Source organism: Lytechinus pictus, chromosome 19, assembly GCF_037042905.1.
Source record: "Lytechinus pictus isolate F3 Inbred chromosome 19, Lp3.0, whole genome shotgun sequence".
Classification (NCBI taxonomy): domain Eukaryota; kingdom Metazoa; phylum Echinodermata; class Echinoidea; order Temnopleuroida; family Toxopneustidae; genus Lytechinus; species Lytechinus pictus.
The window spans coordinates 10,248,804-10,264,985 of record NC_087263.1 but is presented as its reverse complement, the minus strand read 5'-3'; the positions used below and the strand labels follow the sequence as shown (position 1 = coordinate 10,264,985).

Here is a 16,182-nt window from a genome sequence, read left to right as displayed (position 1 = left end):
AGATCAATCGGAACTCTTCGTAAGACGGGGGAATTGTGTGACAACCCCTTTTAAATAACGTTATTGTCATCAATGCAGTTGTTCAACGATCTGTTACAACGGGAGAAGCTGAATTTTGCCCGGGTGTAGTAAATATGGTCTGCGGCGCCAAAACACTCGACGATGGCCACATTGTTACCATGGCACCCAAATTGATACAAAATGACCTTTCCTGGATGAAAAATATACCAGAACTGGCAAACGTGGAGCATAGATTTATTTGTGAAATTCCAGGTAATTCATATCTTTTCCCTGTGATTACAACTGTGACTTGATAACTCCTTACAATCCCTCTCGTAACTTTAAGGTCGGCAATCTCATAATTCATGGGGGATCGACCCTTCCTATACGCTGGGCCATTCCTATGGAATATACTTCCAAAAGATATCCGTAACATTTCTTGTCTCACCACTTCAAAAGTTCTCTGAAAACCTGGTTATTCACACAAGCTTTTAAGTAATTATAATTCTTCCCCTTTTTAATTTCTTGATTATTTTTTTCTTCTTTCTTTACTGCGCCATGTGCATCTCTTATGATGGATACCGGCGCATTACAAATTTATGTCCATATTACCATATCGGCCTGAAGTTGATAACAAGGAGCTTTTTTCACGGCGGATGCCATTACCCTCTAAAAACTAGGTGCTTAAATTTACACCAGTTGGCCTCCTTAGAGGACCACACACTGAAGTGTTGTAATTACACCCTAGTATTTGAATATAACACCAACGGTGTGAAAGTAACAACCAAAGGTGCAATTCAGGGGCGGGGGGGGGGGGGAGATTTGTTTATAATAATAATAATAATAACAATATTAATAATAATAATAATAATAATAATAATACTTCTCTTATATAGCGCATAATAGACTGAAAGTTTCTCTACGCGCTTTGCCATAAAGGAAACAAAATACACATACTGCAAACAAAGAAAATAGACTTGTGAATTACAGAATTACTTAGTATTTAAACTTACAATTATTACCTATAAAATAGTTACCTATACTTCACCTTGTTATGAGTTTCGGAATCCACATTTTCACCGATCAACCGCTTAAAGGTTAATTTTGTTGGTTTCTTTGAATGGACAGTCCTAAAAGTGTTTTCGTAGCTTTATTATAAACAAGATAATGGCATCTCATAATCCCTTAGTAAATAATGCGAGCGCGAAGCGAGAGCTGAAACTTTTTATATTCAAACCTGAAACTGGATATTGTAAGCATTGTAATATGAACAGGGTAGGTGTGTAACTAATAATAGACGTGAGCACGCAACGTGAGCTAAAAAGGTTGATATTCAGTCCCTCAAGTTTGACATTTTTTTCTGAACACTTTTTAAAGCTGATATTGTAAATCAAACAAAATGTCAATTTTTTTTTATTCATTGACTTAAAAAAACTGGATGATATTTTAATCTCCATTAAAGCCTGTTGAGCAAGATCTGTACACATCGAACAGACAATGCGAGCACGAAGTGAGAGCAAAAAAATATATGAGAATGAAAGATTTTATATTTTCCGTGTCTTCCCCTTATCTTTTTTATTCACTTGTCTGCCTCTTCTTATTTTTCCTCTTCTGTTTCTCCTCTCCTTTCTCTTTCTTGTTCTTTTTTTTGTCGCCCCTCCCCCTGAATCCTACTACGAAATTGTTATAACACCCAGCATGGGTGTTGAACTAGCACAGTAGACTTAACATTGGAGTAAAATAAATGGTGTGGTCCTCTACGGACACCGATTAACATCAATTTAACACCACAGTTTCTTGTTTTATGTGCACAACGATGACGATTGATCGTCTGCAAAATCCTGTTTGCACACAGTTTGTAATACTGTTTCCTTGGCATTTAGCGTTGAAACGACATGACCAAAGAGTTTTCAATACGTCGACGTCGACGCGTTGTAAACAATGAAACATGAGAAATTGTTCTTACCGCTGCGCAGAACGCTGTCAAGAACATAAAATGTATTGTCAAATGCCTTTCATGACAAAGACGAACCAAGAAGTCTGTCGAAATTTGGTGAATGAAAAGAGCAGTTTCGTCGTGGTAGGGTTTCATAAAGCTGACGGTTCGTAAGTTAAAAGCGATTTCAAGAACGACTGATGATCCTTTCTTGTGGTAAATGGTATATTCATTGGCGATGGTTTAGCGCGTAAGAAAGGATCACCAGTCGTTCTTAAAGTCGCTCTTAACTTATGAACAGCTTTATGAAACGGCCCCCAGGACTAAGGGCAAACACATATTTGCAATTTCTCGTCAGCTCCGAATCTTAAGACGATATGCCCTCCCAGTTCACCTCTTTTCGACAAAAACCTCCATACTGTTTACTGTCATCAGACAGGGTATATCAATACATTTTCTGTGTTCTTCGATTCGTCCTGCGTCGCAGTGCCAAACTCCCATATCCAACGGCATATATATAAATTGTCGACCCAACGAAAAAGCATTCATCCTAAATAATGGAATATTTTTAGTTCAGCGGCAAAAATTGATAATCGGAATAGATTATCGAGGTTATATACGCGTATACATGTGGTGATTGAACTCTCTAAAACTATCAAGGTCAATCTCCGTGGTTATGCAAGTGTTGATCTTTTCTTCCTCGAAATTAAAGGAGAATGAAACATTTAGAACAAGATAGCTTTTGTGAGGACAGAAAAATCAAAGAAACAGATCAACGAAAGTTCGAGAAAAATCGGACAAATATTGAAAAGGTTATGAGCATTTGAATATTGCGATCACGAATGCTATGGAGATCCTCACATTGGCAATGCGACAAAGATGCGTGATGTCACTTGTGAACAACTCTCCCCATTACTTTAGTATATATTTCACTTAAATTGCCTCTTTTATCACATCTATCAGTAGATCATTTTGACTTTCTATAGGATTGCATGTAATACAGATTTTTAAAGAATACATCATGGATAAAGAGTTTGTATCACCATAAGAAAGAGAAAAAGAGACATTTTGGGAGTATTCCATAGTCAATCAAAGGGAAAGTTGTTCACATGTGACATCACACATCCTTGTCGTATTGCCAATGGGAGGATCTCCATAGCATTAGTGATTGCAATATTCAAATGCTCATAACTTTCTCATTGTTTGTCAATTTTTTCTCAAACTTTCGTTGATCTGTTTCTTTGATTTTTCTATTTAGACACAAGCCTACTTATTCCAAATGTTTCATTTCCCTTTAAGATCGCAATGTTCGCTGGGTATGAACCGTTAGAAAAGTAAATTGAAATTAAAATCGCTATCCAAACTTGTATTTTTATTGTGCATGAATGCTCCTACTACTAATTGATGTTCTAATCAAATTAATTAATTTGCTCATGGAGGTCATAAAATATTGATGTTGTCTCATACTGTCGCATTTTCATTATATTTCCAACTAATAGCCTCAATTTGACCATTTTTTGTTGCACAATCATGATATATTATGCCTTTTTTCATTTTTTTCATCCACTTTTTTAATCTTGGTTAACAAATATTAAAGGTAAATGCTAGTTTTGGTAACGATATCAAAATGAGTTCGTACATAATCCAATGAAATGACCACCAAAGTGTCTGTTTGTATAAATAAAACGTATGTGCCAAAGGATTCTAGAAGAAATTGTGTAATTGCTGAGAAATCAGCAAATACGCACAGGATTCGGGTAGAGCGTCGGGCCCGACATTCAAAGCAATAATTATACACTGTCCCACGTGCGCTTATCTGTGTTGGGGATCTTCAGTCTGAACATTTTTCAGCGTACTAGATTTCAAGATTTCACGAAGTTCAGTTTATGTAACTGTACCAGATCTAGATCCTCGATGATATACTGACAATTAAGCCTTGTTTTACAGACTTTCTCATGAAATCAGTGTTTACTGCAACTACTGGAATTTCTCTTTAAATAAACTCATTTGCACATATTCAATTCAATTCAATTCTTTATTTCATTTCCATTCAAAACATAATACAAAGTAATATAAAGTAATACAAATCAAGTACAATTTTACAGAAGGGCATTCTTAATTCGTAAAAAAAAAAAAAAAAAAAAACAGTATAATATAGAGCATAAATAAAAATGCAAAAGAAAGTGTGGATATGACATAATCAGATTGCTCATGACATGAGGACATGCATAGAGCTGTTTTACACTGTAAAAACTGTGGTGTTAAAACTGACACCAGTTGGTGTTAATAGAGGACCACACCCTGAGGTGTTAAAACTACACCCTAGAGATTGAACATAACACCAAAGAGTGTAAATGTAACAACCAAAGGTGTTGTAATAACACCTATGGGTGTAAAACTAACACCACCAATTTAACACCGGTCTAAAACAACTGGTGTGGTCCTCTATGTACACCGGTTAACACCACAGTTTTTGCTGTGTATGAGATAATGTTAAACTGTAATTATGTCATAACTTGTTTTCATTCCTTGTCCGATTTTGATGAAATTTTCAGTGTTTCGTTTTTGTCTGACTTTACTTTGTTCAAATCATATATTTTTGTTTATCCTGGATTGCCCCTTTAATTTGTTAATGAAATGTGAAGCGAGCCAAAGATTTAATTTCAAAGGGAGCATAAGTCGTCATAATAAGCATTATTTCCTAGTTGCAATGCAAGAACAAAACTGAGAAAATTGGCCAGAGAGCGGAATAGTATTTTTTTTTAATATCGCTAATATGACTCCTCCTCCTCCTCTTCTAATTCTTCTTCGCCTTTATCTTATTTTACTTGTTCCTGCTATCCCCCTCCTCTTTTTCTTTTACTTCTTCCTCTTTCCTCCTTCCTCCTCTTTTTGTAGTTTTTGTCTTCTTCTTTCATCTTCTTCTTTTCCTCTTTATTCTCCTCCTTCCTCGTCTTCTACTACTCCTTCTTATTCTGCTTCTCCTCCTCCTTCCTCTTCTTCCTCCTCTTCTAATTCATTTTCTTCTCCCTCTCCTCTTCCTTCTTCCTCTTCTTCAATCTTCCTCTTCTTGTTCTTCTTCTACTTCCTCTAGTTCTTCCTCTTCGTCCTCCTCTTCTTCTTTCTCCTCCTCTTCCTTCACCACCCCATTCTCTTAAACTGTTGTTGGAGAGCATCAGATTTCTGCTACAAGTTGCCTATGCTAAGTACTTTTTGGTTGAAATTATAGTGAGAAATATTTATCATGTTTATTGTGGATCCCTATATACTGCGATAGGTGGGACCGGAATGTCAGATCATTTGAGAACTCATCAACTGGGGTAGGCTTTTGCTATATCCTGGTTTATAAACGAACCGTATATGAGAAATCATATGAAAGCTCGTTTTACATACGCCTACCCTTTTCCATCCACAGATTGCGTATCAAACCCTTGTCTCAACGAAGGAACCTGCAAGGAAACTTTTATCGGATTTGAATGCATCTGTCCTGAAAACTTCTATGGTGCCACATGTTGTAAGTATGATGTACTAGAGATTTTTCCCTTCTACGACGCATAATGATTCAAGAACATAAAATATGTATTACCAAATGCATTCCACGACAAAGTACAACCAAAAAGTCTTTGTTGAAAATTATTGGTGATCAAAACGGCAGTTTCGTCCTGGACTCTCGACAACCGAAATATTGGCATCTTCGTCAGCTTCGAAACTTAGGACAAAACTGCTGTTCCAGCTTACCAATTTTCGACAAAGACCTCCCAGCTGTTCTTTCTCATTTGACGGGCATTTTCAATAGATTTACTGTGTTCTTGAATATGTCCCCGTTGTGGTTACGAAAACTCCTTACTTTATTTGTATCAACCCACATTATGCATGCAACATTACAGGTGTCTTGTTTCAAAAAGAAAAAAAATCCTTAAACCCTGATGTGAATTGCACTTAGTATCGTTCATAAATTTGATTCAACACACCTAAGAATAAATGAAATCAAATTTATGAAGACTCTGTTAAGAGAGCTGTGACCGAAAAATCATAATTTCTCCCATGGGGACAACAATTGTATTATTATGTAGTGAGTGAAAAAAAATAGATGATGTTTCCAGTCACTTATATATTTGTTCGTCTTTAAAGCACTAAAAGATTATTTTCACGCGCACTTTTCAAGTGCTCCATTTTACAACATATTACAAGCACAGGCAACAAATGGAGCTTACTGCTCATATCTTTATTGTCATGTCAGGGTCCAGTGCATTTAATCCATTTAATTTTCTCTTCGTTTCCCGGTGGTTTGTTCGCAGTATTTACGTGTAATATTTATGAGTAAAAATGGATTAGTATTTGGCATTGTAGCGCATGTCACTGTGTTAAAGACTCTTTTTTTTACACCAATAAATTTCTCGACGAAATGCATTAATGACATTAAATCATTGTGCATAGCCAAATTAGTCGAAAGGTACTAGAACCAAACGACACTCTTATTCTTTCATTTGGTTTCATTAACAAAGAAAATCATGCACACTATATTTTTGAAGTACAAGATATTTACAATAAGAATGGATGAAGTGAGTTAAAAGTCGCAAGAGATGAATCCTTGGTGATCGATTGATAGCTTAATTAGATTGACAATAGTTCTAAGTGTACAATCTTTAGAATCAAATCTAGTTAATATGCCTCCATAAGTAGTCAGATGGGTGGAAATGATACGTATAGTAACGCATACATTCGTAATTCCAAAGCTTCGTTATTTCGAAGGTTCGGATATTCCGAAGGTTCGTTATTCCGAAGGTTCGTATTTTCGAAGGTTCGTAATTCCGAAGGTTCGTTAGTCCGAAAACGAAAGTGAGGTTCGTAATTCCGAAGGTTCGTTAGTCCGAAAACGAAAGTGAGGTTCGTAATTCCGAAGGTTCGTTAATCCGAAAAAGAAATGAGGTTCATAATTCCGATGGTTCGTTAGTCCGAAAACTAAATGATTTAACTAACCTTATTTCGTTTTCGGACTAACGAACCTTCGGAACAACGAACCTTATTTCGTTTTCGGATTAACGAACTTTCGGAACAACGAACCTTATATCGTTTTCGGATTAACGAACCTTTGGAACATCGAACCCTTTTACGTTTTCGGATTAACGAACATCGAGGTATAGGCAATTTGCGTGTTTCGGAATTACGAACCTTCGGAATAAAGAACCTTCGGAATTACGAAGTGTGACCGTATAGTCATGCATTTCTATTCATTCATTCTGCTGAATTTACTGGAAATTTTTCAAATATAAGTAAAGTAATAATTGCACTGAACTGACGCTGGCATCTAGTTATTTGTAACTGATTTGCTCCTGGAATGTACAAGAACAATTATTGGGGGGGGGGGAAATCTTTTTTTTAGATAACTTGAACATTGCCAGTTATTCATTCAGTACATAAAAGAAGTTTGTTTGTACGGCTGTACCGTATTGAAATACAAACATTAAATGAAATATTCAGATGGAAACATATATAATATATATCTTATTAACATAACAGCATGCCCGATATTTTATACGGTGGACGTTGGCACCACTAGACAATATACCTTTCCCGGATTAGCAGTGACCCCTGCCATGACTTCAGTTGACTTCGAGGTCAGCGCTAACAACGACGCACATATCGGTCTCTCCAGGAGCAACGAAAAAGATGTTGGATATATGTACGAAATGGGTACGTGAAGCATACATACTTCTTCTGTTTCCATTGCCATTATCTTTTCAATATCATACGTTGTGCAATAAATTCCACTTGCATCTTATTTCATATTTATCTCGTATCTCCTTATGGTCTACATTATCTTTCTCTTTCTCTCTTCCATTTTTCAAACACTGCATTCCCTTCCATTAACTTAGAGAATCTTGTAGTATTGTAACCTTACAATCACTAACCTTTCGAAGTTGATTGTAGAAACTTATTGTAATCATCGTTATTTCATCATTAGATTTGGGAACGAAACAGCATACTGGTTAATCAAGAAAATGGCCAGCAAAAAAAAAGCCAAGAGTATTAATTAGAGTATGACGAATATGATTATTTTTTCCCATGAATAAAAAGCCCCTCCCCGCAGATAAAATGAGGAAAAGTCAACAAGTATTTGTTTCCATCCTCATTTTGAAAAGGATGCACAAGATCTGGGACACTTCCTATTTAAAAGTACATACTAATGGTGTTAAACAAATGAGCAGTGGGGGGCATGTCCCGTTTGCCTATCTCGATCCACTAGGTAGTCATACATGGTCATACTCATTTGTATACGTATCAATGAATCTTCATGAATATATGAATATAATGTATTTCAATAAATCTTATGAGAATAAATTATGTAATGTTCATTGAAATTCAGAAGCGCGTATAATAATAATGATAATAAGCATCATCATCATAATCATCATAATCATCATGATTATAATAATTATAATAACTAATAATAATAAATACGTATATATCTTTTTCTGAGATATCTTGAATTTTTCCCCCTTCTTTCTTAGCGCTTTGAAACTTTTGTATAAAGCGCTCTATAAGTTTTTTATATTATTATTATTATTATTATTATATATAGCGCTTCCGGTTTTTTTCAAAACGCGTTTTTACCCCGTTGATTGGATTCATCACTGTCCCACAAATAAAATGCACCATCTCCACTTCCTGCACTGGGATGCATCTTGGCCATAGGCATCCTTTCTTTGCCGGTGCACGCGGAGTGCCAATCTAATTAAATTGGCCATGTTGGGGTTCACATCCTACCGGGTACTCATTTAACACCTGGGTGGAAAGTGACAAACGTGGATAAGCGCCTTCCCAAAGGACATTAGTGTCGGGTGGGATTCGAATCCTCGGCCATTGGTTTAGGACCCTTGAAAAACCACTAGACAGAAAATTGACGAGGTCTTTCAGCAGTCTTCAAGATCAGTGAAATTTGCTGTCTCTGTGAAATGGCTCCGAAAGCCCCGTGAATGACCAAAACTGACATTTCCAGCAAGATTACCGTAGAACCCTATTACCGAGAGACCAATTAGACAATTGAGAGATCACTGAAAGATTATCTGACGTACTACCAGAGATCTTTGAAAGATCAATGAATTTCTCCGAAAGGCTAAGCAAGTCCTCTAAAAGAGCTCTTCAAGAGTGAAGTAGACCCCCGAAGGGAAATCTGAAAGACTGACTTTCATAGATCTCCCCCCCCCCAAAAAAAAAAAAAGGAGAAATAAATGAGAGACTGTTGAAAGATCATGGAAAGACTAATAATAACTAATAAAGTTCATCGAGAGACTACTGAAAGATCATTCAGAAATCGTGAAAGACCTCGGAGATCTTTGAAAGATCAAGCAAGTTTCATCATGGCCTTACAGCGGTCTTTCAGATGTCTTACTCTCTGTCGAATGGAGGTTTAAGCAACTGCAATTATCATCATATTTGTTATCATTTTTATGGATAATGTAATGCAGTTATCAATATTCATTTTCAGCCATCGGAGGATGGGAAAACACCGGAGGCGCAATCCGTCGACTTACAAATGTCATTGAGTGGGATAGTATATACCGAAACCAGCCTGCCACGCTGGCCCTGACCGGCAAACCTTCGTACGATCACTATCGTATCTCCTTTGCAGACGGCCACATCATATTATATCGATATGGAAACGATATACCTCTAATGGAGTACATCGATCCCGACCCTCAGCAGGTCAACTATGTAGGAATATGGACTGGATTTGGATCGGATGGTTACTGGAAGTTTCCATCGTTTTGTGTGTAAATATACACAACAAAAAAAGTAAGTCCCCCCTAAATGAAATTGCTGTAACTTTTGAACATAATTATTTTGAGATGTGATATTTTGCAGGTGGTTTTCTACACTCATTAAACACCTCCTGGTGAAAAATGAGATTGATCGGTTGAGTCATGCATGAGTTATTAAAGATTGAATTAAAAATGACCATTTTTAAAAGTCACAAGAGTCGTTTTTTCAGATTGTGCTAATACAAAATTGGACAAAAGTTGTTTTTAGGTGAATTTTATGGTGTTATGCTGTTTTACTATCCATTATTTAGCCACTCCACACACAATTTTGATATCGTATGTTCATGGTTGAGTGAGCACAATGTATTGCAGGGGCCGCGGAAGCGGGGAGAGGGGGGGGGGGGCTTTAGCCCCCCTCCCCCCACTTTTTTTTCCAAAAGCATGTACAAAAATGTAAAAATGACCATACGATTGTGATTTTTTACATGATCAGCCACCCCCCCCCCTTTGAAAACCGTTCCGCGGCCCCTGTATTGTGACGTATCATCATAGGGGTTTATGGTAGTATCCTCTACAACTTGTTAGATCATGTTAAAATTTGAAAATGTTGGTGTCTTCCCCGATAGGCCCCTCCCCCATTTTAAAATTCTGGATCCACCACTGATTTTTCCATATAGTAAACTGATCATGAGATATTGTTAGGAAAAAAATTCATTTATGCAGTATAAAGAGTATTCATTCCTAAGTTTTCGAATGTGCTCGCTCAACCATGAAAATGTTTAAAGTTCGGAAAGTGTGTGGTGATTGAAATGATGGATGATAAAAACAACAGCAAAAAGTCACATTTGAAACCGAATTTGCCCCTAATATTCACTTTATTACCCTTTAAAATGAGTCTGTGACGTTGAAAATACCAATTTTCCCTCTTTGATGCGTGCTCACTCATCCATAAATAAACAAATCGATTTCATTTTTACACAGAATTCAGACCTTAGGTTAATAAACATTACCGCCAAATGACATTGCTAAAGACAGCCTTGAAAAAAAAGTTCCACCCTATTGAATAAGGGGTTACTTATTCTTAAACATATGCACCCATAATGTACACAAGTCTATGAGAGAGGAAGTCAACATTTTAACAAATATGAAATGAGGGTTTGTTTCATGGACGATTTTTGTTACTTCTGCAAACAGTTATTTCATGAAACTTCGCACATGGCTTCAGAATAACACTATCCAAAAGGCGCGCACACCAAAATAACCATTCGATACGGCACAGAGTGGGGCCAAGGCCTTGAACTTTCTTCTCATTTGCATAATTTTTTAATATTGTGTGCTCACTGATGCATTAATCATCGGAATTTTCATAAAAATCAAATCAAATGAACTATGCAAGGGAGTTTGTGACAGATATCCATAGTTACAAATTGCATTTTTTCCAATAACGTAAAAAAGAGCTAATCACATTCCACATGTTCATTCAAGCGTGAATGTTTAATTAAACGCCTTTGAATCATTGAAGCATGTTAATTGGTCATGAACATAACGAAAAAGTTGAGAAAATATCATTTTCAGTTACCAAAATGAAACAATACATGCCTATGATATTTGAAAATCGTATTTTATGTTTTCAATAAATGTTCATTGAACCGTGAAACGATGAATATTGTTGAAGATACTCTTCCCAAAAATAATTGTCATCATATTCTATCATTTTTATTGATAGAAATGTATAAAAAATCAAATTATAGCAAATTTGGACTTGTGTTTATTCAACCGTGAAATTTAGCCAAAAAGTTGTATCGTCGTTTAGAAAGTACATTTTACAAACCTTCTGACTATTTTTCATGATGAGAATGTGGAGTTCGTTCCAATAAAATGGAATCAAAGTAATGATATTTGGCTTGTGACTTTTGAAAAGTGACATTTTTGCCTTTTGACGGTGCTCACTGAAGCATGACGTAAAATATGTCCATGACATTTACTCAGAGGATAGCTTATAAAATTACCTACATGCTCATGTAAAAATATATTAAAAATTCGCATCGGTTCGGAAATTATTGATGTTTGTTTAAGGGGGGACTTACTTTTTTTGTGTGTAAATATATTGCAACTCGCGACTTTTCGTCTTAAACAATTACCATAATGCAACGTGAGACACATTGGCCAGGATTCTGGGGAGCGTTTCATGAAATGATTTGTCAGATATAAAGCGACCGACAAGTTTTATCAGACAGTTACCATAGTAAAAGAGCTTCTAATCAAAATCAAGGAGAGTTGTCAGATATGACATCTTGTCAGACAAAAACGTACTACATGAAACGATCCCCATTAGTACGGTTTAACCCAGACAACAGTCTAACTCTATGTTAAAATTATGGAAAGCCAAAAATACACGAAATCTTATTAAAATTGTATGCTGCCACTATTTATTGAGCTCATTTTCAAAGCTTTAATCGCGAAGGTAACTATTCAATTCATCATTCCCAAACCCACACGTATGAAGAAAAGACCCAAACGTGTCGGCATCTTAAAACTTTACTGTTTGAGATTTCTCACAGGAATCGCTATCCATAGTTAAGTCACAACTTTAGACCAGAGTTTACATTGAATTCCAGTTCAGAATATGGTTGAGTGGCGTAATGAGCTAAACAATTTGCGGGGACACAGCATGGTATATGGGGTAGTATTTTCCAAGGCGAGTAAGCGACGTGAGAGAGCACAAATGTTGACATTTAAAAAACAAACATCCAATTTTGGATAGATGTTAACAGGATGTTGGGAATGATATTTATCAACCTTGTCACTTCATTTTTTTTTTCTCCTTTTTATTTTCCCTTAGACATTTGAAGGTCAATGTGATCCCTTCACGCCCCCCCCCCCCTTATACGCCAGTGACGAGACGTACAATATCCAATACAGGAGATTTTCTGTTTGCGCTCTAAAATGTATATAAAAATACACAAAACTTATAATAAAGTAAGTAAGTCTATATAGGCTTACTTTAGGGTTCTATTATTTAGTTATTCAATTTAATAGTATTTAATTATTGAATCATTTCATCATTCAATAGACAAATCTTAGATGGTGAATTTCGAATAAATAAATGATATTCACTTGATTGCAAACTTAAACCTCCCATGTTAACCCATATTGGTTGTTTAATTGGTCAATTTTCTTTTGGTTTGCTGGTATCCTTCATTGTGGCAACAAAATGACTGATAGCTGATACATTAAAGCCTTATGTATACTGTACTGTAGGGATCAATATTTACTGTCCGGACAATTATGCATGCGTTCACCGAACAAAAGGCGTGGACTTCTAAAGTTAATCAATATTTAATATGATTCATTATCATTTTTGCTCGTTGCATTGCTGACAGCAATGTGATTGATATCTGAAATATATTGCAATTGTAAAGACATGGCAGGAAGAGAATTATTGCCTCACTTTCCTGGAAATAAATAATTCAATGGAGGCGCGATAGCTCAGTCGGTAGAGCGGGGGTTTCGGATTCCGGTGACCCGGGTTCGATTCCCAAGTGGTGCGCTAGTGCCCTTTGGTAAGGCATTTATCCTCATTACCAGGTCCCTCGGAGAGGACCTTAAGCCGTTGGTCCCCTGGTTGCTTGCTCACAGGCATTCGTGCTTTCTTAGCAGTCAGGTAAAACAACCTCGCTATAAAAAAAATAGCCTATGCATTGACAGCACACGGACGCGCCGCGGGGTTACAAGGGCGTAGGCTGGTTTGAGCATGATGAGGTGCACAACCTTGGGGAGGTGGAAGTAAGGTGGTATGGCGGTGCATATAGGGGAGGTGGACGTGCACCACCAGCCTACGCCCTTGGGGTACTGACATTACAAGATGGTCACCATTCCGGGACACCAGGCCTTTACAAAAACATGAAAAAGGGCATCTTTAATGGCTGTTTTCACGTACGACAGATAGTTTGTAACGCTAATTTAGTTAACAGTTTATTTCCAAATGCAATTATTTTCTTTCTAATTACCTACACAAGTAGAGATATGCATATAAATGATGTCTCCGGATGAATTTGTTTGTATTGTAATACATTTAAATGTTATATTTTGTAAATATGTATATTGAACTATCATTGTAAATATAAAAAGATTGAAAGCGGAAATAAATTGAATTGTGATAGACCTTATACATGTGCCGTCACAATGTCATATCGCCTTCCCTGAGGGTATATTTAAGAACGAATTTAAGAACGTAACAAACTATATTAAAAATGCAAGTCAAATCACCATGGAAAGCTGGAAGGGCTTTGTCGAAAATTCGGTGACCCGGAGCAGCAGAGCGTCCTACTTTTCAAAGCTGAAGAAAAAAAATGCAAATTTGTCGCTAGTTCATTAGTCCAGGAAGAAATTGCTGTTTTGATTCACCAAGTTTTTTATACAAAGACTTCTTGGTTGCTCATTAATATGAAGGTGAAGGTTATTCAACAATACATTCTCGATATTCTATAAAGCGTTCTGAAACGCGGTGCGGAACTTCCCATATAGTCCGAGGCTGTTAATGAAAAAACCAATGAACCAATTTGTTTCATCTCACCCTTTTCATTAATTGCTCAACCGAACATTGCGTCGATTAAAGCGCTCAATTCTATTTATCCCTTAGACCCGATTATATCATTACAACAATTAATTTGATTGACGCGTCAATTATTCATAAACACGATAATGATGTCTGACGCACGCAATTAGCCTGATGGGAAGATGATTATATATATGCGGCAATGATTTATTAAATCAATATCAAGGTACATTTTTATTTAATCATATACAAAGTGAGCCAGAAAAATGTCTCATCGGTGTGAAATGTTCTTTTCTGAAGTACGAACATTTAATGAATGATTTATTGTAATGTCCTGGTAGAGCTAAGATTCTTCCCTGCATATGAAGAGCTCAATTGCAAAAGTGGTAAGATTAATTTTTCATTAAATTTTGATTTTTTTTTTGGGGGGGGGTGGGGTCAATGTATAGAAATTTAGTAGCTCTATAAAATGATACCAAAAAAAGTTGAAATTCCTATTAAAAAGTGAACAAAAATGGCAAAGAAAAATCACACTTTTTTACAAAAGGGGTTAGATCTATTTCAGTTTGTTTGCAAAAGTGGCTAGATCCACATAGGAAATTTTGGGAAAAAATCTTTTCTAAAATAGGAAAACAGGCAGATTTGTTTTATATCAAATTTTGTGTTCACATGGTTGGGTATCATGACAATTTAGTTTAGCATAAAAATGTTGCAATAAGAGAGAATAATAAACATGATTTTCTTAGAATGGTCTACAGTGGATCTAACCTCTTTTGTAACAAACTTCCAAAGAGGTCATTTGCAAAAGGGGTTAGATTCATTTTTCATAAAAGTTGCTTTTTTTTCGCTCAATGTATAGATTTTTCGTCGCTCTGATGATAGGAAAGAAAAGCTGAAATTCCCAAACGTGAACAGAAATGGCAAAGAAATATCACTTTTTCATTCAAAAGGGGTCAGATCCATTTCATTTTGTTTGCAAAAGGGGCTAGATCCACAATGTAAATTTTTTAAGAAAAAAAATATTTAAAAATTCTGAAGACAGGTAGATTTCGTTTATACCTAATGTAATGTTCATGACAATTTATTTTCGCGTAAGAATATTGCAATATAGGAGAATAAAATAAACATAATTCTCTCGGAACGGTCCAAAGTGGATCCAACCCCTTATGTAAAAGAACTCTCTTTATTTTTGTACCATTTTCATATGGATCTTTGCATGTATGATTGACTACGAGACAGTCTCCAGAAGAGTCGGACAGAGCATCTTGGCGCAGATGGGATTTTACGACCTTCTGGAGATTGTCTCGTTTCTTCTGTTGTGTTTTAGTTCCAACAATAAATAAAATAAAACATCATAAAATTATGCACCAATTAATCAACGAAATATAATAGTTTTCATTATTTAATAAATTTAATCCTACAAACAATTTGCATTAATTCAAAAGTTGTCATGTATATCATGTATATAGAACAATGGATTATACATTTCTGTTACTCTATCATTTACAATTACTTACGTTTGTATAGTTTATTCGAAATGTAAAAGCGTGCAGTGGCGGATCCAGGGGGGTGGCGCAGGGGGCGCGCGCCCCCCCCCTAATATTTGAGCGGCGCCGAAGGCGCCGCTCAAACAAAAAGAAAAGAAAAGTAAAAGAAAGAAAAGGCGCTGCTTGAAAAAATAAAAATAAAGGAAAGGAAAGAAAAGGCGCCGCTAAAAAAATTATACACTGATATAATATTAGCAACAGTAAGGAAAGACTATCCCCCAGCAAAGCACAATCATATCATCTTCCTTATCTTTTCTTTTAACTACCCTTTTCCCAACAACTTCGCCGGTTAAAAATAATCAGCAGTGCGCTGCCTGCATATAACTTGCGCCGATCAAGGATAATCTGCGCCACCTAAATCTAAATCGGCACCAGATA

At 36.2% G+C, this 16,182-nt stretch overlaps 1 protein-coding gene across 1 annotated transcript; it reads left to right on the top strand.

Annotated features, from left to right (window-relative positions):
* The first annotated feature begins 105 nt into the window (after nucleotides 1-105).
* LOC129283092 (uncharacterized) lies at nucleotides 106-9,764 on the top strand. Its single transcript, XM_054918927.2, has 4 exons — nucleotides 106-273; nucleotides 5,352-5,450; nucleotides 7,457-7,630; nucleotides 9,426-9,764. Exons 1-4 carry the CDS (start codon nucleotides 135-137, stop codon nucleotides 9,713-9,715), a joined length of 702 nt encoding a protein of 233 aa, XP_054774902.2. The 5' UTR covers nucleotides 106-134; the 3' UTR covers nucleotides 9,716-9,764.
* Nucleotides 9,765-16,182: the final 6,418 nt, after the last annotated feature.

Excerpts from the sequence above, each read along its gene's own strand:
- LOC129283092 (XM_054918927.2), top strand. The coding sequence starts at position 135 with ATGGTCTGCGGCGCCAAAACACTCGACGATGGCCACATTGTTACCATG. Across the intron at positions 274-5,351 it reads ATTTATTTGTGAAATTCCAG|ATTGCGTATCAAACCCTTGT; the intron begins GTAATTCATATC and ends TTCCATCCACAG. Across the intron at positions 5,451-7,456 it reads CTTCTATGGTGCCACATGTT|CATGCCCGATATTTTATACG; the intron begins GTAAGTATGATG and ends TTAACATAACAG.